This window comes from Poecilia reticulata, chromosome 19 (genome assembly GCF_904066995.2).
Source record: "Poecilia reticulata chromosome 19, P_reticulata-male-v2, whole genome shotgun sequence".
NCBI classification, from domain to species: Eukaryota; Metazoa; Chordata; class Actinopteri; order Cyprinodontiformes; family Poeciliidae; genus Poecilia; species Poecilia reticulata.
The window spans coordinates 15929365-15952119 of record NC_088848.1 but is presented as its reverse complement, the minus strand read 5'-3'; the positions used below and the strand labels follow the sequence as shown (position 1 = coordinate 15952119).

Here is a 22755-nt window from a genome sequence, read left to right as displayed (position 1 = left end):
TTTATAAGACAGCTGTTGCTTTTTACGTTAATAATTTTAATGGAAGTACTACAGGACTTTAATGCACATATTTTTGCACCAGAAAACATAAAGCAAATACTCTTCAATAAAAAGGTGAGCCAGCATTTGTTTGACAACCAAAAACAAAAAAAATATGTTCAACAGTGATAGCAAAGGCAGAAGTAAAAACAGACAAAAAGAAGAAAGTTTATTTTACAGAGATACATAATTCATAGCACTTCAATGGTTTTTCCGCAGCACAATAACTAGTGGCCTCGATTAAAAACATACCAGAGAAGAACAGAAATCAAACATCAGAGGCTGATTTGATGGTGCGATAACCAGACATGATGGAATTTTAAATATTTGTAGATCTGAACATCTGAATGTTCATCAACCAGAACTAATCAAAAATTTCTTACAACTGTTCACATTTTACATTTAGAAAAAGAACTCACTTGCACACTTTTCAACTTTATACTTGCATCTATTACTTCCACTACAGTGGTTTGTTCCCAGTATACTTTGAAATTTTACGGAGCAGACTCTGGGCAACACAAGGCTGTATAATATCGGTCTAAATTTTCACTTGATATAAAAATGTTATTTATCAAGATCAGTTTGCTTTTGCCAGCACCATTGCTACCACTGATCTCCTGGGGATCTCTAACCAACAGAAAAAGGAGTAAGGGCAGCTTTTACTTTAACAGATGTATACTTGAATGTATACTTTTACTTGAAAAGAAATTTGATAAATTAGTCTTCCTCTTATTTGAGTACAAGTTTTGGGTTCTCTACCCTCCTCTGCTCACTTCATATAAAAGTTTTTCTTGAGTTTATTACAAGCAAAATTCAATTCAGTCATGTAGTTATTTGTTTGTATCAGTCTCTATTTACAACCATAAAAACTATAGAGTAATGCCAGGAAGTCTGCCGGTTTATTTACATGCTTATAGACACTCAGTTTTAATAATAATAATCACCCAAGATGATAATAGTGTATGCTGTTCATCTGGTGCAAACTGCGCCAGTGCCACAGTACCAGCAGGACAATACATAGACCTATGCATCACCTTTAGTTAAATTGCATTTTTTTATATAGACAGTAAAAACCACTGACTTATAACATGAAGCTGCTTGTTTGTTGATATTGGCCCACTTGTACATGTCCACATTATGTCCGCCGTCTGCTTGTCAGCATGTCTTTTCTTGAACTACCAAGATTTCATTTTAATACCATATTGTCCACTCCATGACAAAGGCAGGCATTCTGAATAGACCACATTTATCTGCTCTTGGCTTATCTAATCATTATTATTTTTTGATCATGTTAAGAGATTTTAGCCCTCCCGATATTTTTTATTTTGATATTTCTCCTAGATTCTACATTCCTTCACTATGTGCAACCCTCATGAACACCCATGTGTCTCTTCAGATTCCCTTGTTGTGAAAATGCTTTACTGCAGACATTACAAACAAACGGTTTTTCGCATGTGTGAACACGCATGTGTCTCTTTAGGCGATCTTGTTGTGAAAATGCTTTACTACAAACATCACAAACAAACGGTTTCTCTCCTGAATGGACTCTCATGTGGTTGTCAAGATGACACTTCTGAATAAATCTGCTTTTACAGACATCACATCCGTAGGGCCTCTCCTCTGTGTGAACTTTTACATGTCGCTCCAACTGGATTTCCTTCAAAAAATGTTTACCGCAATCACTGCAGCTAAATGGCGCAGTGTGAACATCCATGTGTTTTTTCAGATGATGATGTTGCGAAAACCCTTTATTGCAAACACTGCAAATAAACGGTCTCTCTCCCGTATGAACACACATGTGCCTCTTTAAAGTATCCTGTTGTGAAAATCCTTTGCTACAAATACTACAAATGAATAGCTTCTCTGCAGTGTGAACATGCATGTGTCTCTTTAGATTCTCTTGCAGCGAAAATCCTTTTCCACAAACGCTACAAATAAACGGTTTCTCTCCTGTGTGAACACGCATGTGTCTCTTCAGCACTCCATGTTGATAAAATCCTTTACTGCAAATACTGCAGATAAACGGTTTCTCCCCAGTGTGAACATGCATGTGACTCTTTAAATTTTGCTGCAGTGAAAATCCTTTACTACAAAAACTACAAACAAACATTTTCTCTCCCGTGTGAACACGGATGTGTCTCTTTAAGTTCTCTTGTAATGCAAATCCTTTACTGCAAAAGCTGCAGGTGAACGGTTTCTCTCCAGTGTGAACACGCATGTGACTTTTGAGATGAATCTGTTGTGAAAAGCCTTTACTACAAACACTACAAACAAATGGTTTCTCTGCAGTGTGAATCCTTGTGTGGTTTTTAAGTGTTTCCTTTCTTTTAAATTTTGTACCACAGACATCACAAGAAAAAGGTTTTTCTTCTGAATGAACCTTCAGATGCTGCTGAAACAATTTCCTTGCATGAAACTTTCTACCACAGTCCTCACACGCAAATGCTTTGTCTCCAGTGCGGACTCTCTTGTGCGTCTGGGGAGAACGCTTTTCTTTGGATGCTTTGGTAGAAATGTCACATTTATGCTCTCTCTTTCCACAGTGAATCATCATGTGTAATTTAACATGAGTATTATGTCTGAGTCTTTTGCCACAAATATTGCAACCAAACAGCTTCTCTCCCGCGTTAACTTCAATCTGAGCTGTACGTTTGGAACGTGGTTTGGATGTTTTACTTTTTTTGTGAACTGCCATCTTACTTTCCTGAGAAGAACATACTGGATCAGGTTTTCTGTCTGGTTCTGGTTCTACACATTTCCCTCCATCAGGGTCTGCTTTAATCTTTACAGCTGAACTGCTGGCTTGAGCTTCTGACACTCTGCTGTCTTCAGTTTTGATTTGTTGAAGCTCTGAAAACGGAGGTTTCTCTTCATCCTCCATCTTCACAACGATCTGCTGGTCCTCCTGTTTGGTCCACAGTTCCTCCAATTCCTCCTGTTTGTGCGACGTCTCCGAATCCAAACTTGAACTCCATTCATGGGGAACCTCTTCTTTAATCACCAATATCTGTTGGACTGAGAGCAGTATTTGTTTAATCAATAATTGTTGCAATTTCAAGAACAGATTACTTTTAAAAACATTATCATTCTCTTACATTTAAAGAAACAACTACTCAATATTGTTTGAAAATTGCATTTTTTATTTATCAGTTTAAGAAAAGAAATTAAAATTATAATTAACTATTTAATTTGATTTCTAATTTAAAATAATCTTCCAACCAGGAGTTCTTTCTCCAAGAGCATTCAGCTCGAGGCCAGCATCCTATAATGTTTAAATGTGCTTCAACATATCTGAATAAAATTACGTCACTGCCTCCTCATCATGCTATCAAGTTCCACAAAAACCCAGTTTCTGATTCTGTGTGGCCACTGAAGGAACTAACTGAATCAAACTCCACTCTGATTAACTTATGGGTTTGTGGGCACTATAAATTTTATTTTATTTTTTTATTTTTTTGCTTTTACGTAGTTTTTATAAAAGGAGCAGGTTATTTCACTGATGTTGCGCAGTAGAGGGATCTTAAACTTTAAAGAGAAGAGAGAAGGGGAGTGTGCTGAAGTGTTCTTCATTTTATTTTATGGTTCCAATTAAAAAAAACATCAACGTCAATACACATTGCTGTAACTGTGTGCGAGAATTTCCCGCATTATAAAAGCTAGACTTGCATGAATCACAATACCTGCAATCCCACAGTGAATTTTAGGCCATAGTATTCTGGCCCTGCTTGGATATTCAGATATATTTCCCTCTCTGAATCGTTCCATGCCCAGCAGCTCTTTTATAACTTCTAAACAGAGTTAATTTGCTCTAACCCAGCAACAAATGTGTGTCACTTACTGAGATCTTTGCTGTCTTGTATTTCCTCTAGTTCCGATGTGGATGCTGCAGGTATGTGGGGATCCATGCTGAACCCTCCAGGCTCATCTGCTTCAACCTTCATCATCTCAGACATCCCTGGGATTCTCCTTTTCAGAATCCTCGTTTGCAACCTTCATATGTTCTAATAGATCAATAGGATGAATTAGAACTTATTTAAACCTGGATTCCAGAAAGTTTTCGATGTTAGTAATTAATAAGCTAATATTTTATTCACAACAGAACACAACGATACATAATGTTGAAACTGAGAAATTCACCTTCATTGACTAAATAAGCTAATTTCAAATCTGATAGTTATATAATGGTTTTAGAGCAACATATGATCCCCTTCCACACCATGCCTATTTCAGAGAACACCTTGTGTGTCCCAGGACAATGCAAAACACACTACTGCTATTGCAACAGTATGGCTTTTTGTCAAAAAAGGTGTTGAACTGGCCTGCCTGCAGTCCAGATCTGCTACCTGGAACATTTGCCACATCTTTAAGCTTAAATATGTAAATGATGACCACAAACTCTTGAAGAGCTGGAAACCAAATCAGGACCAAATTCCAACAGGACCAAAATTTTGGAAGCTTTTATCAAAATGTTTCTTCAGAATGGAAGTAATATTAACATGTTGGAGCAGCCTGGCGCGCTCTGAGCACCACTTGCAGGCAAGACGAGAGTCGTGCCCAAGGGCACAACAACGGAGAAGGGTTCGAACCGGCAGGAAGAACTACTACCACCGCTTCCACCAAAGGTCTAATTAATTTGACATGCCCTGTTTATAAAGATTATCTTAAAAATGACGATAACAAAAACAACAGATATTTTATTTTTGTCAAAACTGGAATTTCTTTTGCATTGTTTTATTACTTTTCAGAGATGCCTGACCTGAATAAAGGGACCATTACAAATCAGTTAACATTCATCCTGACAACTATGAAAGGCAAACACAACTACTGCTTGATTACCATGAAATGTTTTTGACATTTTTATATTGCTATGAATTTTTATTTTTTTTTTTGCTATAGTTCATTGCAATATCTCATAAATATTTCTAAGATTTTTTTTAATGATTCTAGGTCAAATATTTCAAAGTGTGGGAAATAGACGGCCCCAGAATTTGAACCTTTCAAGAACACATGCATGATCTTGGTATTATTAAAGAGTTACTTTAACGCTCTTTCAGATAAAATTGTTTGTTTCAACAAAAATCTCTTTTGAAAATGATGTCAACATACCTACTCTGTCTCCAGACTGTTGGTCCTCAGCTGAATAGGACTTACAGGTGGTGTCCGCAGACGATGTGGTCTTCTCCGCACAGTCTCACAAACTCGGAGTGTGGACTCGTCTTATGCTACTTAACCATGAGCATTTAAAAGCTTTAACCTCGGAAACATTGACCAAATAACTGCTGTTAGCTCATTTAGCTCCACAAAGGCTAATTCCATTCTGTGCTACAAGCTCCGACAACAAATAATATTGTGCAACAGTGCTTCAAAACAAAGAAGCAAACACGAAATCCACCCGAAAATATAAAATACAGAGTCTGAAAGATTATTCATTACAAAAGTAACACATATTTCTCACAAAAAGCAGTTTTTCGTCAAGCCAGTTAAGCTAACATTGACACATCCCTGGTTACTTCCTATTTGCTCAGACAAAGAAGCGTCCGAGTCGTGCGTTAATGTCGCTGCCATATTGTGAGTGGCATTAACGTCTACATAAAGATATGCAGATAAAGTATGTTAATGTGCATTTTAAGCATGCTGTTTCATATAGTTGGTTCTGTTCAACTTAGAGGCATAGATATTCTTCATACTTCTCTAAATGATTACAATCATTTCTAAATCAGCTTTTGCCTTTGGTTCATGTCAGAATTAAAGTTTTTAGATATTTGGATTTTACTTAAATTTGTATCTTTTTAAAAATAAAATAGACATTATAGTTCTAAACTATCATGAACTGTTGACTACACAGAGATATAGATATGTAGCAGGTTTTGAAATTAAGCTATATATATATATATAAAATAACCGTCGTGGTCAAGTCACAGCCCAACTTCAAGTTTGCGAGGACACTTAAACTGATGTTTACAGATACTGCTGACCCAGTTTGACTGACCTTGACGTAATTTTCAGATTGGATGGGGCAGTTTACGTCTGTAGATGTGAAACGTCAACGATGTACCCCAAAGGTCTATTCGAAGACACTGCAGTAAAAAGTGAGGTGAATACATACAAGTCCAACATTTTCAGTTTTCTTTGTGAATATGTGGGTTCAGACACTCTTCACCAAGTTCTGGAAGCATAAACAAGAATGATCACAGCAGATTGTACTTTGAAAAGGTTTAATATGCTTACACAGAGAACAGATTTCTGCAGCACAGCTTGGTCAAATAGCTTGGTCATGCGTTCATTTCAGTTTAGTGTCACATAGGCTGAAATGAGGGAGGGAAACCAGATCCACAAACAAAAAATAATACAGAGCTCATTAGATGAAATGATTGTTAAAATTAAAAGTTGTGTAGAAACAAAACCTAAGGCACATCAGTGGCATTCGAGTTTAGTGAAACGTTCATCTAAAAGGACTTTCTAACTACAGAACCCACAAGCACCAAGTCTACGAACTAAACAGACTTTTTAAAAGCCAACAGGTTAAAGACTTTAGAAAAATCTTAGTTGAGGTTAATTGAGGTTAATACTTACCTGCTACAGAACAGACATCAGCTCAGTCTTCAAACAAAACGATGTAAACTAAACATGTTTAGAGAGATTTCACAAAATAATGACAATGTTTCCAACCAAATTCATTTGTCAAGGAAAACTTAGTTTACCTTAATATCATCTTGTTACAGAGCAAACGTAAGTTAAATCCTCTACTGACTAAAAATACATTTCAAACTATATTTGACTATAAAGATAGCAGTAAACAATGATAGCAATTAGAGTAGTACCAACAAAGTTCAGTCTTGATCAAAGAAAAGTTAGTTCAGCTTTATACTTTGCTGCACAAAGGACTGCTCAATCCACCAACAAGAAAAAATAAAGTTAAATAAATACCGTATAACACATAAACCAATAAATTACTAGCCAAATTCAGCATTTAAGAAAGAAGTTAGTTCGGGTTTGAACTTTCATGTTTTGAGGACAGACAACAACTTATTCTAAAAATAAAATTTAAGCCAAGTCTATTTACAAAAGATTTTAGAGATGTAACAATAGAAATAGCAACAACACAATTCAGACTTTACTGAGAAACAAAAGTTTTGTTGCAAAGCAGACTGTCGGATGAAAAAGAACTTACCCTGTAGATAAGGGGTGCCCAAGTCCAGTCCTCGAGATCTACTGTCCTGCAACTTTTAGATGCATCCCTCGACCGACGCGCCTGAATCACATGAATGACTTGTTACCGTTCCTCAGCAGAGCTACAAGATGCGATGATCCATTTGAATTAGGTGTATTGGAGAGTGGAGGCAAAAGAGTTGCAGGATAGTGGATCTCGAGGAATGGACTCGGGCACCTCTACTGTAGACCATCAAGGACCTCAATCATGCAGATTTCTGTCTGGCCACCATTCATCCTCAAACAGGAAAAAATGTGTTCCTCTCAATGTCTGAATCCAACATTAAAGTCTTAATGAAAGAGATACAACAAATGATCACAATGTCTATCTGAAACCATGAAACTGTGGTTTGACTTTCTTTTGGAGTGTCATGTTTGTGTCTCTTCATCTCTTCTTATGTTGAGTGTTCTAAGGCATTTATGTTCCTGTGACTGTCTCTTTATATGTTCATGTATTGTGGGGTGTCATTTTGTGTCTCTTCATGCATTCCTGTGTCGTTTTGTGTCTCTTCATGCATTCCTGTGTCGTTTTGTGTCTCTTCATGCATTCCTGTGTCGTTTTGTGTCTCTTCATGCATTCCTGTGTCGTTTTGTGTCTCTTCATGCATTCCTGTGTCGTTTTGCGTCTCTTCACGTGTTCTTATCATACTGTGCCGTGTCATTTTGTGTCTTTTCACGTGTTCTTGTCGTGAAAACTTCACACTACAAACATCACAACTGAATGGTTTCTCTCCTGTGTGCGTAATCATGTGTCTCGTTAGGCGTGACTTCTCAACAAATTTTTTCCCACATTCATCACAGACAAAATTCTCATTTCCGGATGGAACCTTCTGTGCTCTGGAGTGAACTGGCATATGGTTGTCAAGATCGCACTTTCGGACAAATTTCTCCTCGCAGACTTCACAGGTAAGTAGATTCTCGCCAGTGTGGTGTCTAACATGCAGAAGCAGACTTCCTTTTCGAGTAAATTTTGCATTACAATAAGCGCAGGCAAATGGTTTTACTCCTAAATGGGTTAACATGTGTGCTTGAAGATCAGCATTAAATCTGAAATGTCTGTCGCAATCAGTGCATGCAAATGGTTTTTCTCCATTGTGAATCATCATGTGCCGCTTCAGAGCCCCCTTTAGGCTAAACTTTTTATAGCACACCTCACACTGAAAAGGTTTCTCTCCTGTGTGGCATCTCATGTGCCTTTTAAGATCCTTCAGTTCTGTAAATGCTTTACCACAGTTACCACAAGCATATGGTCTCTCTCCAGTATGCAGTCTCAAGTGAGATTTGAGGTGACACTGATAAGGAAATGTTTTACCACAAAAATCACAAGCAAATGGTTTCTCCCCCGTGTGGACTGTCATGTGACAATTAAGTTGATATTGCTGGTAAAAAGTTTTACCACAGTCTGCACAAGCAAACGGTTTCTCTCCAGTGTGGAGTCTCCTATGAGACTTGAGATGACACTGATATGGAAATGTTTTACCACAGTCTTCACAAGCATATGATTTCTTTTCAGCTTTGGCTCCCGGTTGAGTGTCGGCGTTTTTCTTTTTTCTAGATTGTTTCTTCTCAACTGAAGAGTTGGTAGGCTTACCCACTGATTGGTGTGTCACAGAGCTGTTATCCTCCCCACTGTTTTCAGTATCAGAAGAGTGCGATGCATTTTCATTGTTCTTTGACTGCAGACGAGTAGCTAAACGACGGGTCCTGCTTGGTTTTGGACTTTCACAGTCTCCATCAGGCTCTTTCTTTATCTGTACGGCTGAGATCTTGTTTGGAGTGTCCGTCTCTCTGCCCTCTTCAGGTTTGACGTAATGAAGTTCTGATAATGCACTAAGTTTCTCATCATCTACAATCTTCACAATAAGCTGTTCTCTCTCCTCACCGACCCACAGGTCATCATCTTCCTCCTTTATGTGGGAAGGCTCTGGGTCTTTCTGGTTCAAACAAGAGCTCAAGTCTTGGGGAGCTTCTTGCTTCATCCCCAACACCTGCTGGACCGGGAAAACTGGAAAGCATATGGATGTTAATGATTTCTTGCATTCTTACAAAAAAGTTAGTATTGTTTTTCTTAAAACTTAAAGCAAACTGTGCCATATTGATAATGGTAAGCATCTAATTTAGTGTTAATTATTTTTAAAAAGTTGTTAATAGGAATATTATTATTATTTTTGGTTTCATTAATCAATCAGGTGAAATTTAGTCTTGCGTTTGAATGTTTAGAGACGAAACAACCAGCTCCAGTCTGAGCTTTAACTGTGGTACAGCGTTTGGATCTTTTACCTGTACGGTGAATGGTCATCTCACTTTCTTGATAAGAACTATTGAGGCTTGGGCCTGGTTCTGGTCTTCCATAGTCCTTTGCATCAGGTTCCGCTTCCATCTGTTTAGCCAAGTTGAGCGTCAGGGGTTCTCTTCTCCTGTCTTCAGTTTTCATGCAGCTACAATCTGAAAACTTTGGTTTTTCTTCTTTTTCACTTTTCACAGCAGGCATCTTTTCTTCCTTCATGTGGGGCGGCTCTGAGTCAAGCGGGCCCAAACTCGAGCTCCAGTCACTGCGAACCTCTTCTTTAACAACCCACAGCTGGTGCCCATGAAACACTGAAACACACATGGACATCTGTGACTCCTTTAAAAATAAAAATCCATAATGAAATAATTCACACATCCCTGATTAGACTGCTTATTTCCTGTGGCAGTGGTTGGGCTCAGTAGAACAATTTACCCACCTATGAAATCAAAATTTAGAATTTTCTTTCTTGATTATTTTTTTCCCCTCTTTTATTTATTTAAAAAGTGTAAAGAAAATAAACAAAAACCTAAAAAAAATTAAACATTTGTACACACATAAATGAAGGCCACATTTGCAGTTATGGTACCTAGATTAAAAAAAAAAAAAAAAATAAAAAAGAGGATGTTTGGAATAATGACATTTTAAAAAAATACAGGCAAATTGACAATTATGCAAAGTAGACAATGGCATCATTTAGGAAAATAAATTCCTTACTAAGGAGCCAATTTTAACAGAGCTAATTAATCTAGCATTACTGCACAAGTTAGTAATTTAACTTGACTAATTAGGTTTATCAAACAACAGTGAATGACACCCAGGTCTTAAAAATAGTGTGTGGAATAAGAAAGCCGTTAGTGGTGCAGTGGTGGCTGCTTGGTTTTAACAGGAATCAAATTAATTAATACCCATCCAGTTTAATTAGGAAGGAAAAATGATTTACCTTCAGTCTCTTTTTTAGCAAGTTGGAGAAAGCTGGATTGTGTTTCGGAGTCCCGGCTTTCCATCTCTGATAGATGTGTTTTTCCAGCTTGGTGTTCTGAATTAGCCCACATCTCTAAATATACTTCAAGTAAAGGTCGGCGCCGTTAAGATGTTTTCCTGATGAGATGTGAAACCGTCTTCAGTCTCCCAACGTTCAGACATTAGCGTTGCTCGCAGTCTGAGGAGAGACACATCAGGAAAGAGTTTCAGTATAAACCACACAGCATGTAAATGCTGCAGAAACCATTGCAGTCATAGATACAGAACAATAGATACAGCTTCAGCTTCATGTGTGTATTACAACACTGGCCAGGTGGAAATCAGATGGTTTGAAGTTGGAATTTCAGTCATATTTCCATACAATAATTGTTTATCTTAATACTGGTAATAATAATCATTGGTACAGAAATAAACAAATGTAAAGCGTTATGACGTGGATTTTTTTAAGTCAAATTTTCCACATTTATTTGTCTTTTTCACAATAAAACGTATTCTAAATAAGTAAAAAAAAAAAAAAAAAGTTACAGTGTTTTCCGCACTATAAGGCGCACCTAAAAACCTTCAACTTCCTCAAAAGCCGACAGTGCACCTTATAATCCGGTGCGCCTTATATATGGACCAATATTGAGTCACAACAGGTCTGGCAACTATGGTAAGCAGCCGCCGACTTCATTTTCGCCCATAGAAGAAGAAGCGGTTGGTGCATGCTGGGATAGTTGTCAGAATGCTGGTTTGTTAATAAAGTTTGACTGACCTATCTAGTCTGCAGGTCATTTAGCACCACGTTCTCCAAGAACATGCTGTGCGCGAACGGAGAAGGGTGACCATCGTCCGGCCACGCCCCGGCCCAGTCACGGAAGATTCTCCTCGCCGACCCGAGTCGGGCTGTTTTGTTGACATTCAACAAAATTGTCAACAAAGTGGTTTCAGACATTCATCCGGGGAGCTTAGACTAGGGTTACCAAGGAACCAGCCCCTATACATTTAAAGCCTGGTGCGCCTTATAGTGCGGAAAATACGGTAGATTTTATAAGTTTAACAGAAAAAATTCCCAAACATGTTGGGATTAAATTTACAGAATAGCAACTGTTGCAGAAAAAAATAAATTCAGAAAAAGTATCTTGTTAAAACAAGAAACTTTCTATTCATAACGAGATATAAAATTTGTTAAAACAAGAAACAGCTTTATGTTTCTCATATGTTCTGCAATGCATTTCTATCTCATTGCAGGAAAAAATATGTTCATATTTAAAACTCATGGCATCTCAAGGTGTCAACATTGCAGCCAGTGGGCTGAGGGAAGAAATACAGCTTTATTTTGTAACAATTCAAGAGCTACCAGCTTTTATTGCTTCGCAAAAAAATTAATTAGCACAGAAACTCTAAAGCACACAAAGAATATATATATATATATTGTTATAGTACCCCCAAGAATTTAAAACTACTTTCACCCCTGCGTTTACATTTATCGATTTTTACAGCACATATTTTGAATTAAGGCAATAATGCTTATTTTGCTTACGCCTGCTGTACTTCCGGTTCACCATCGGATGTCGCTGTTTTTTCTCACATTGAAATCTCGAAGCTTTGAATTATTTTAGGTTTTAAAAAACCTTTAATGCCTTTGAATGCTTTTCACACCAGTCACTACATAGAGAAAAAAAGACCAGCTCAGGTAAAGGCTACAATCAATATGTTTGGGTGATAATATTTTTGTGGCAGCCAAACTGATTTAAATCCAGTGTAAACTGCATGTTTTTCGTTCTCCTGAAAAGTTAATTAACCCGTATTTTCTTTCCAACATGGCGGACGCGCTGACGTGTCGTAATAATAGTCAATTAAGCGTCTACCCGAAGAATAGCCAAACCTAAATAAAATCAGTCATATCCTCATTAAGCCAGAGCTTGTTCTTACCAGCTGTTGGGTTTCCATCATCATCCTGCGGTTAGTGGCTACGAGCTGTTTTCTCTGCAGTTTGCCCTCTAAAGGCAGACTTTCAGTACCGATTATAATCCACCTTCTTCATGGTTTCTGCTCTCTTTAAAATTAGCCATGCACATTAGCTCATATTCTAGTCGGGTGCATGTCTACCAGACTGGATCTATAGTGTCGTTACAGGCCATCGGAGCCCCAGTCTCCGACTGGAAATAATTTATTTATGGCTCTCTGCTGGATTTTGATCAGGCATCTGCACAAACACTCTCTTATTATGCCTTGATCGTATCTCCCTCTTCTGGAGTCAGCTAGCTCCTACAGCAGTCAGTTGCTCAGGTTTTCAGTGAAAAGAAGAAAGAAAATGTTTGCAAAACCCTCAAAAGAACTGGATATCAATTAATCTAGACCATTGTTAACGATTACGCTTTAATTTGGGAAGCTAAACCATCAAAAATTAAACAAAACCCCCCCAACTCTTACCATAGAGAAGTAAAGCCCATGTCTGACATCTGTTTTCACTTATCAGCAGCTGTCCCTGCACCTCATTACTTACAACATTTAGTGAACATGGAGCTCTTTTGTTCTCTTCTTGGGGCTTTCTGAAAGCAGAGCAGACTGCCGTTTGTCATGAACCAGTCAGTAAACAAACATTAAAAAGAAACAACTCCTCAGGAATTCAACAATAGAATCCATTTGAGATGTGGTCTGAAACTTCAACACAGGCATTGAGATTGAAACCAACTTCTGCTGTTTATCAGAATGACTATAAACTAAAACAACAGAGAGGAATCTCCTCCAGCTGTAAAACTGACATAAACTGAGCAGACATCAACACATTTCTGTACCTCTTTAGACATTTATGTACATAAAATGAATGTTTAAAATAATTTTAAATGCAACAACATGCAAAACTCAAACCCAGTTTGTTTATTCAGGACATCTGAGAGCTGCATATGACTGCTCACGACTCGACCAGACCTGGCTTTAATTATCGCTGTCATCGGGACGCAGACAAGGCCAACCCGCTTGGAATTAAAACCATCTGAATCCAATTTGGAAAAACTCCCTGCCATGTTCCCAAAAAGGTTCTGTCACTTACATCACTTCATTTACCTTCGTGACTCCACCTCTGATCTACAACACCAAGTTCCTACAGATAGTAGCTCTGAGATATGGACAGAACCAGCTCACTTCCATCCGAAATCAAAATTTACACCAAAACAACCACAATGTCCACTCACAATGGAGGTAGTTGATGGCATAACACCAGTGTTTGAAACTCTTGGTCTCTTATACCAAATATTCTGTCTGCCAGCACACAGAATGAGGAAATTAAACTTTTCACATATTTCTGCATGTATCTGAAGGAACTATTGTTCTTTGTTATTGTACAACACAGACAATCCTCAGTTTGTAACACTGAATTTACTTTTCAACAACTGTACTATTTTGTGATCAGTTTGCTGTGGAAACTATTGCTCCCTACTTGATGAAGGGCATGAACATCGATAGAAGTAAACACAAAACACATTGATTGTTGATTTTTATTGCAAGAAACTTCAATTTCATCAGACTTCTTCGTCTTGTATGGTCTGCTCTCAAAAGTTGAGAGGAAACTGTTGAGGAAGTTGATCAGAAAGCTCTGCAGCTTCTTTTTGCTAAAGATGTTATAAATTAAGTGCTAAATACTTATTTAGTTCCAAGCAGTATGATGAAATTTAAAGTGACACCTAAAAACACAGAGAATAAGGATGTTATTTTGTAAAGATGTGATGTTCGTAAAAAGATGTATGCAGTAGGAAAAGTGTCAAGCTACACTGCAAAAATAAAATGTGTTTAATTTAGTCGTAGTTTTTAGGTCAACTTGGTTATTCTGCAGAATACGTTTTTCCTCTCTGTTCAGAACGTCATAGAGAAACTCTGGGAGTCCTCCAAAAAACGCTGCTTTTAGCTTTATGACCATTTCCAAACTTCACTACATTGATAGAAATAATGTGTGTAGTTCCCTTCATTTCCACAGGATGACTTCAGAACATCTGACTGAGTCTCTTGAAATTGGTGGACGGAGGAACCACACAGCAACAGGTAAGGGAGGAGGGAGTGTGTGGTGCCCCATGACCGGCAGTGTCAACTTGAAAATGAGGAGTCAAACACAAAAACTGCACGGAAAAAGATCAGGGATGGGTTAAAATAGTGGCAGAATGATCATAAAACATAGATTTATTGACTCATTAGTTACAGCCCTCATGGGCACCCATGTGTCGCTTCAGATCCCCGTCTCGTGAAAATGCTTTACTGCAAACTCCACACACAAACGGTTTCTCTCCTGAATGGATCCTCATATGATTTTCAAGATGATACCTTTTATAAAACCTGCTTTTACAGACGTCACAACCAAATGGTCTTCCTTCCGTGTGGAGCCTCACATGTCGCTTTAACTGGTCCTCCTTCACAAAACGTTTACCGCAGTCGCTACAGCTAAACGGCGTCGTGTGAAAACCCATGTGGTTTTTCAGGTGATTCTGTTGTGAGAATCCTTTGCTGCAAACACCGCAGACAAACGGTTTTTCACCCGTGTGAACTCGCATGTGACTCTTCAGAAGATCCTGTCGCGAAAATCCTTTGCTACAAAAGCTACAAACGAACGGTTTCTCTCCCGTGTGAACTCGCATGTGACTCTTCAGATGAATTTGCTGTGAAAATCCTTTACTGCAAAAACTACAACTGAACGGTTTCTCTCCGGTGTGAACACGAGTGTGACTCTTTAGATGATCTTGTCTTGAAAACGCTTTGCTACAAACAGTGCAGATGAACTGTCTCTCCGTGGGGTGGATCCTCATGTGGTTTTTAAGAGTTTCACGTCTTTGAAACCTCGTGCCACAAACATCACAGGCAAATATTCTCTCTTCAGTCCGAAGTTGCGACTGATGTGTCTGAAGGTAACCCTTTTCTCTAAATCCTTTACCACAAAGATCAGAGCCATGTTTTCTGTTTCCAGTGTGAGTCATTGTGTGTAATTTAACAGCAGTCTCATTATTTATTGCTTTTCCATAAATACTGTTAAAAGCCCCATAAGGTTCTGGTCCTCCACCATACTCTCCATCAGGTTCTGTTTCCATCTGTTCAGCTGAACTGCTGGTTAAAGATTCAGCCTCTCTGTTGGCTTCAGCTTTAATTTCCTGGAGCTCTGATAACCGAAATTTCTCTTCATCTTCATTCTTCACAGTAAGCCGTTCTTCCTCCTGACTGATCCACAGTTCCTCCTCTTCCTTCTTTATCTTGATAAGCTCCGAGTCCTTCTGGTCTGAACTGGATCTCGACAGAACGGGAACCTCTTCTTTAATCGCCAATATCCGTTGGTCCTCTGCAAGAGACACAACAACAAGCTGCATTACAGATCGTACAAGTGAAACGGCTTCATAAATCGCTGCTGCTTAATGACAGAGGAGGCAAAATGTTTATTCAGGTCTGGCTCTTTTACTTTTCCACCAAAGTCAAAATTACAAGTTAAATAAAAACTTTTATTCAAGTTAAATGTAGAAAACAGCAATAACACAAGAAGAGATTAATTAAAGTGTGTCGGACTTAAATTTAGCTGATGACCACGAGACCTTTCTACCGTCTGTGGGTGTTAGATAGAATGAAGGAAGAAGAATAAGGAAGGTCCGTTTGAAGGAAGTATGGAAGGATATGAGGAGGGATTTAAAAAATGAAACAAGGAAGGAAAGAAGGAAAGAATGAACACAACAAAGGATGAAAAAATACACAAAGAAGGAAAAAATGATGGTTCCAACAAAAAAAGAAAAGCAGGGAGAAGGAAGCACAAGAAAGGGAAATACTCAAGGAAGTAAAGGGGGAAGAAACAAGAAAATAAATAAGAAATGAGAGACATACAGTGGAAGAAGAGTAGAAATAAAGACAGAGGAAAGGACATGAGGAAAGAAGTTAGGACACAACATTTATTTAACAAGATTGGAAATAAAGTTTTTCAATATTTTACAGCAATCCATTTTCCGTTATATTCAGACCTTGATGATAGTCTCCAGACTTTTCCAGATTGCTTAGGAGGCCTTTAGATAAACATCCAATTAAAATCTGAGAAGGGTCTCACCGTCCGAACACCGTTTTCCCGGGATCGCCTTCCATCCCGCTTGAACTCCTGCTGGACTTTGTTGCATCTGTTCAGCTGAGCTGCTGCTTGGAGCCTCTGTCTCCATATTGTCTTCAGTTTTAATGTGATGAAGATCTGATAACTGAAGCTTCTCTTCATCATCCTCAATCTTCACAGTAACAACCGTGAAGGGGAACCAGTTGTCCTCAGTCTCTTCCTCCTCCTCGTTGATCAGCTCTCCATCGGCATTGGGGCAGAGTTCTTCCTCTTCCTTCTTTATTTGGAGGTTTTCTTCAGGAACCTCTTCTTTTATCACCAAGAGCTGCTCCACATCTGCCAGGGACAAATGGACGCCACGGTTGAGTGAGTGAGATGAAGTTCATCGCAGAGCAACACATAGACACACTCTTAGGGCAATTTGGAGAGACATTTATATTATCTGGTTAAAAAAGTCTGACATTTTGTAATTTTAAAGACTTTTTTGGCCTTTGTTAGCAGACAAAAGTGCTACAAAAGAGATGCAGCAATAGTCAGGAGTGTAATCACAAATGGCCATGCAGAGGACTGACTACTCACACACTGTTAAAGAAAAGGATCTAAATAAATAAATTGTGTCATTGATGTCTTTGACTCTAATTCACTTACCAACCTAGATTTTACCTGTTTTTCTTTTGTTTCTTCCTGTTTTTCAAAATATAAAACAACGTATTTCTTAACGGACCTTAGCACGCATAAATGTGCACAACAACAACAACTTGTAAGTATCTCAGTTTTTCACAATTACTATTTATCTCACACTGTCATAATATGCAGCTGTGCTCCAAATAATGGAGAAAGAATATTCCGCCTTCAATGTTCCTCGTTCTGGCTAATTATCCCACAAGTTTTGACATGTTTACCTCAGGAACCGGGAGCTAGTTTATTGTATTAATTGGACAGGATGAAGATAAATGTGCCAAGTCCCGATCGGTTGTAATTAACCCTGGTGATGCGCCCTGAGACGCCCACCGTGCACCTGGGAGACAGACAGAAGGAGCGCAGTGCGCAGCCTCAGTGCCTCCAGTAGGTCTTCTTTCAATGTTGTTTTATACAACTGGGTTGCCTGCTGTTAACAACGTATTTCTGTTCTATGCATTCACTCTGCAAACTAGCATGTGTACAGATTGCAGTAGTGTGCTATAACCTGTCAGAACAGCAAAGAAATTGTTTACTTCTGCTACTTTCACAGCGTTTTGCTGTGCGCAGCAGCCATACTGAATGTGGATTTACTGGAGAGGACGCACATTTTTCCAGTCTGAATTCGGACTATTGTGAGGTTTGATTTTCCCAAACCTGTACAAATGAATAACAACCCACCTTTAGCTAAAATCATGTTATCCTCAGTTCTTACCAGTTGTTTGGTTTGCGCCAGCATCCTGCTGGACGTCGAGCTGTTTCATTTGCAGTTTGTCCTCTAAAGGCAGACTTTCAAAGTTGATGTGGTGAACATGATCCACTTCCTTCATGGTGTCTGCGCTCTGTGACATAAAGCAGATTGATAATCAGACTGGATCCATAAATATGAAAAGCGAAGCCTTACGTCTTTTTTAATTATTATTTTTGAGCAGGCATCTGCACGGACAGCAGTCTGTAACTGCCGCTCTGCTGCCTTCTGCTGGACGTTATTCGCTCCTGCAGCAGACAGTTCACAACCTTGGTGGTAAAAATGGAAACGCAGTTTGTCAGCAGGGATTTGCCATCTTTGCAGTTCAAACACTTAATGCAGCCAAAAAAAAATTTTTTTTAGAGAAAAGCTCTAAATGCTTACCCCCAACCTTTTGAAAAAAATTACAAATTTTCAATGAATATCTAATGTGGGAAATTGGTTATTTTTAAAGCACAAACCAATCGTTTAAGCTTTTAAAATAAAGCAACTCGAAGGGGCATATTTTTTGAGTCTTTATTAATGTCAGGCCTTCTTGAAGATACAATACATTCTATAGTATAAAAGACAAAAACAAGCTTTTACATTACAAACATGAGCATGTTGGTATTTAGCAAAACTACAGAATTTAAAACCTTTGATAAAAAATGAAGTCTTGCTGAAACATTTGTGTTTCAGATGTCGTTTGTAGCTATCTCATTACAACATAGACACTGTCAGGTTAGAGACTATTTTTAGTATAACAAGCATGTATGTACACACTGAAAAACAGCACAGCATGAACATTAAACAGTTTACATAACATTGTCTTAATGTTTTAGCAAGGCGCCTCATGTAGACAATACCAATAAGATGATTATATTGGAAAACTTACCATCTATGAAGTTACACTGATTTTAATCTATACAAAATACACCTAACTAGCAGCATTTACACCAATCTAGATGCACACATCTAGATTGGCAGAATGAGCAGTTTCTATTGACCGTGGGCTCTCATTGTGTGTCTCTTCAGACTATCATGGCGTGTAAAACTCACACTACACACACTGCAGCTGAAAGGTTTTTCTCCTAAGTGGGTACTCATGTGTGCTGTAAGATGCACCTTTCGGATATATTTTTTCCCGCATTCCTTGCAGGCAAACTTTCTGTTTTCAGCGTCTTGTTTCCAGTCTCTTGTATGAACTGTCACGTGGTACTTCAGTTCAGAATTTCGATAAAATCTTTTGTCACACCTATCGCACGCAAATGGTTTCTCACCTGTGTGCCGTCTAATGTGTCTCGTCAAAGCTCCCCGATGAGCAAATCTGGCTCCGCAGTAACGGCAAGAAAATGGTTTCACTCCCGTGTGGGTTACCGCGTGTTTCTGAAGATCTGCTTTAAGCCTGAAATGTTTGTCACAGCTGCCGCAAGCGAAAGGTTTTTCTCCTTTATGAATCATCATGTGGTTCCTCAGCGTTCCCCTTTGTGTAAATCTTTTGCCACATTCCTCACACTGAAAAGGTTTCTCCCCTGTGTGGCATGTCATGTGACCTTTAAGATTTTGCAGCTTGGTAAACGTTTTACCACATTCATCACAAGTAAAAGGTTTTTCTCCAGTGTGGATTCTTAAGTGAAGTTTAAGAATATGAGAATGCCTAAACGCTTTACCGCAAACATCACAACTAAATGGTTTCTCTCCAGTGTGGAGCCTCATATGACATTTTAGAAAATACTGATCCTTAAACATTTTTCCACAAACCACACAAGCAATCGATTTCTTCCCAGCTTTGGCTATTGATTGTTTCATATCAGCCAAACAGGTGGAAGCCTTTTCTCCTGAATGACATGACAGGTGCTTCAGGAATGACTGCTGGTACACAAACTGTTTACCACAGTCTGGGCAGCTGAAGGGTTTCACGGCACTTCTACATCCAGGTTTGCTGTTTACGCCTGACTGAAGTGTCCTGATTTCCCACCAGCCTTCACTACAGCCTTTATTTTTAGATCCAGAACCTGGTAGATTGTCATCACAGCCGTCTCCACTCACTCCTGACCACCACTTCCTACTGACTTCAGTCTCGGAAGTGCCTGAACGACTGGACTGTAAACAAGCATGTGGATCTGAATTCCTGTCTGGCTGTGGTCCTCCACCCTCCTCTCCATCAGATTCTGTTTCCGTCTGTTCAGCTGAGCTGCTGGTTGAAGCTTCAGCATCTCTGCTGTCTTCACTTTTGATGAGATGAAGCTCTGATGACTGAGGTTTCTCTTCATCTTCACTCATCAAAGCAAGCTCCTCTTCATCCTGACTGATCCACAGCTCCTTTTGCCTTGTCTTCTGGAGTGGTTCTGTGTCTTGCTGGTCTAAACTGGACCTCTGCGGATCAGGAACTTCTACTTTGATTACCAACAGTTGCTCATCTGCAAGAGAAGCAGAAAAGTCATGTTTCAATGAGACTTTTGTAATTGTACAGATCCAGATAACAATAAAATATTTTGACCCTTTGCGGCCTGCAATTTAGATGTGACCTTTGCCCCTCCCTCAGCTGTCTACAAGGCAATTGTATATTTATTAATATTTATATCTTACCATTAGTGTGTTAGTTTTATGTTTGATGCCACAACAAATGCATTTATTAAATTACATCGCTCCTTCCATCTTTATGATGAGAGAAATTCATGCAAACAAAGCAGAACCTGATGATTACCATATTTCATCTGGACCTCCTGCTGTTCAGTCCCGTATCCTGTTGGTTCCGGGTTTTCGTCTCGTTCTGCTCCTCCACTGTCCTCTCCATCAGGTCCTGTTTCCGTTTGTTTAGCTGGGCTGCTTGTTGGAGCTTCAGTCTCTTTGCCGTCATCAGTTTGGACGTGGCAGAGCTCTGATATCTTAAGGGTCTCATCATCTACAATCTTCATCTCTCCATCTTCACTGACCCACAGTTCCTCCTCTTCCTTTTTTATATGGTGGAGTTCTGCGTTCTGCTGGTCCAAACTGGCGCTCTGCAGACTGGGAACCTCTTTTTTGATCACCAAAAGATGCTGCTTGTCTGCAGGAGACACATGGACATCATGGTTAACTAAATCTCGTTCAGCAGGACTCCACAGTAACCCACGTGTTTGTCCACACAGGGCCTGACTGTAAACAGATAAAAACTGTTTGGTGATGAGATTTACACAAAATATTAGGATGGAAACAAGAGGGGAAAAACAGATTTACAGAAAAGAGACCAGAATTGAGATTTCAGCCTCCTCCATTACTGCGTCGTTGATTCAATACGTTATTGTTGACGTTTTAAAATATCTTGTATGTAGAGGTCTGATGGCTACAGCTTCCCTTCACACACTATGATGTGTAGCAAAATCTAAAAGCAGTTGTGTGTTTAAAGAAGTATGTGTGAGATACAAACATTGATCCTGACAAAACATTTAGACAACATCATGATTTTAACCAACTAGTCAGGGCAGCAGCACTGTTGATCTTCTGTCTTCTGTTCTGTTTGTTTGTACTTGTAACTTGTCTTGTTTGCTGCGTGAATCACATACCGCCTGTTGTTCCATTAATTCAATAAAGTAAAATGTGCAAAAGGAAGAATATACTATTTCGTTGCTGCAAGGCAAGCAAACCCACCACACAGAGAGAAGTATTCTCCTCCTTTGTGCAAACATACATAAAGGCACATTCCTTGCTTTTAACCCTTATTGCCTTAATTTTCTTGTCATCTTTGTCTTGCTGTGCAAATCAAATCTGTCCTACTTGCTTGATAAAGCAGATGTGGCCTGTTGTACCATTAATTTAATAGGCGGAGTAAATCTGCCACCAACAGTTCAAGGCAACCAGATCTACAATATTGTTACACAAAGCTGCACAGACAGAACACAAATAAAAAAACAAGACATACAAGACAACAAGACATTTGACAAATTCTGTATGCTCTCTGTCTTACCCTATATTATATGTATATTTTTAATACACCAGAGCTTTAACAACAAAGAAATATAATTACAGATTTTTATTTTATTTTATCTTTGTTTCCCTGGAGAATCTTCAAAATTCTATGGCCAAAATAATGTTTCCCCTTCCAATATGGCGGATTTGTTGACGTATCTCTATGGCGGATAATGGATTACCGAGCAAAAACCAGAACAAACCACTCTCGTTTTGTTAAATTTTACTCCAACAGAGCTTCTTCTTACCAGTTGTTCGGATTCTCCCAGCTTCTTGCGGCTGATGGACACCGAGCCGTTTAACCTGCAGTTTGTCCTCTAAAGGCAGAATATTCCGATGAGCATAATCCACTTTCTGCATGGTGTCTGCTCTTTGTGTAACACATTGGAGCCTCATAAACCAGAACCATACGGCCACACCGCAGCTGTGCACGTTTCTGTTCGACTGAATCCACTTAAGTCTCAAACGAATGAGTGTCCGCGTCTTTTGTTTACGTCTCTTATCATATTTCAATCAGGCATCTGTACAGGCATGCTTTATTTTGCCTCTTGTTTCACTGCTGCCATCTGCTGGAGCGAATTAATCCCTGTAACATCCAGTCAAGTTTTGTCCACTTTGGTTTCAGAGAATAGATTAGTTTTATTGTAAAACCAAAACAAAATGAGAGGTTTTGGCAGTTGTGGTTAATTAATAATAAAGCTCTTTAAGGTAGCAAAGAATGTATGTTTTTTTTTTTACTTTGTCACTTTTTGTGATGTATTTTGTTGGGATTTTGTATTTTGTAAGACAGACCAACACAAAGTTCTGCTTAGTTGTGAAGTAAAAAGAAAATAGTCACGA

General features: G+C 38.8%; 4 protein-coding genes and 1 long non-coding RNA gene across 14 annotated transcripts in view; 1 reads left to right on the top strand and 4 right to left on the bottom strand.

The window, feature by feature from the left end:
• LOC145549073 (uncharacterized) overlaps positions 1–22755 on the top strand; it is a 138820-nt gene that overhangs the window by 94572 nt on the left and 21493 nt on the right. The gene's annotated exons all lie outside the window — the stretch shown is intronic.
• On the bottom strand, positions 16–5599 carry LOC103481779 (uncharacterized). 2 transcript variants are annotated; one of them, XM_008437527.3, is made up of 3 exons: positions 5146–5599; positions 3878–4040; positions 16–3054 (listed from the first exon to the last, which is right to left on the bottom strand). In XM_008437527.3, the coding sequence occupies exons 2-3, from the start codon at positions 3990–3992 to the stop codon at positions 1397–1399; spliced, it is 1773 nt and encodes a 590-aa protein (XP_008435749.1). In that variant the 5' UTR covers positions 3993–4040; positions 5146–5599; the 3' UTR covers positions 16–1396. The 2 variants fall into 2 exon arrangements, with proteins under 2 accessions (XP_008435749.1, XP_008435750.1); XM_008437528.3 differs by having other exon boundaries at positions 5150–5599.
• Positions 6238–13059, bottom strand: LOC103481846 (uncharacterized). Of its 2 annotated transcripts, none has more exons than XM_017310723.2 (4): positions 12935–13059; positions 10479–10697; positions 9529–9846; positions 6238–9253 (listed from the first exon to the last, which is right to left on the bottom strand). In XM_017310723.2, exons 2-4 carry the CDS (start codon positions 10588–10590, stop codon positions 7689–7691), a joined length of 1995 nt encoding a protein of 664 aa, XP_017166212.2. In that variant the 5' UTR covers positions 10591–10697; positions 12935–13059; the 3' UTR covers positions 6238–7688. The 2 variants fall into 2 exon arrangements, with proteins under 2 accessions (XP_017166212.2, XP_008435830.2); XM_008437608.3 differs by lacking the exon at positions 12935–13059 and adding an exon at positions 12434–12731.
• Positions 13985–18296, bottom strand: LOC103481780 (uncharacterized). Its single transcript, XM_008437529.3, has 3 exons — positions 17956–18296; positions 16566–16898; positions 13985–15818 (listed from the first exon to the last, which is right to left on the bottom strand). Exons 1-3 carry the CDS (start codon positions 18089–18091, stop codon positions 14686–14688), a joined length of 1602 nt encoding a protein of 533 aa, XP_008435751.1. The 5' UTR covers positions 18092–18296; the 3' UTR covers positions 13985–14685.
• Positions 18488–22613, bottom strand: LOC103481781 (uncharacterized). The gene is made up of 3 exons (XM_008437530.3): positions 22164–22613; positions 20675–21016; positions 18488–20387 (listed from the first exon to the last, which is right to left on the bottom strand). The coding sequence occupies exons 1-3, from the start codon at positions 22309–22311 to the stop codon at positions 18967–18969; spliced, it is 1911 nt and encodes a 636-aa protein (XP_008435752.2). The 5' UTR covers positions 22312–22613; the 3' UTR covers positions 18488–18966.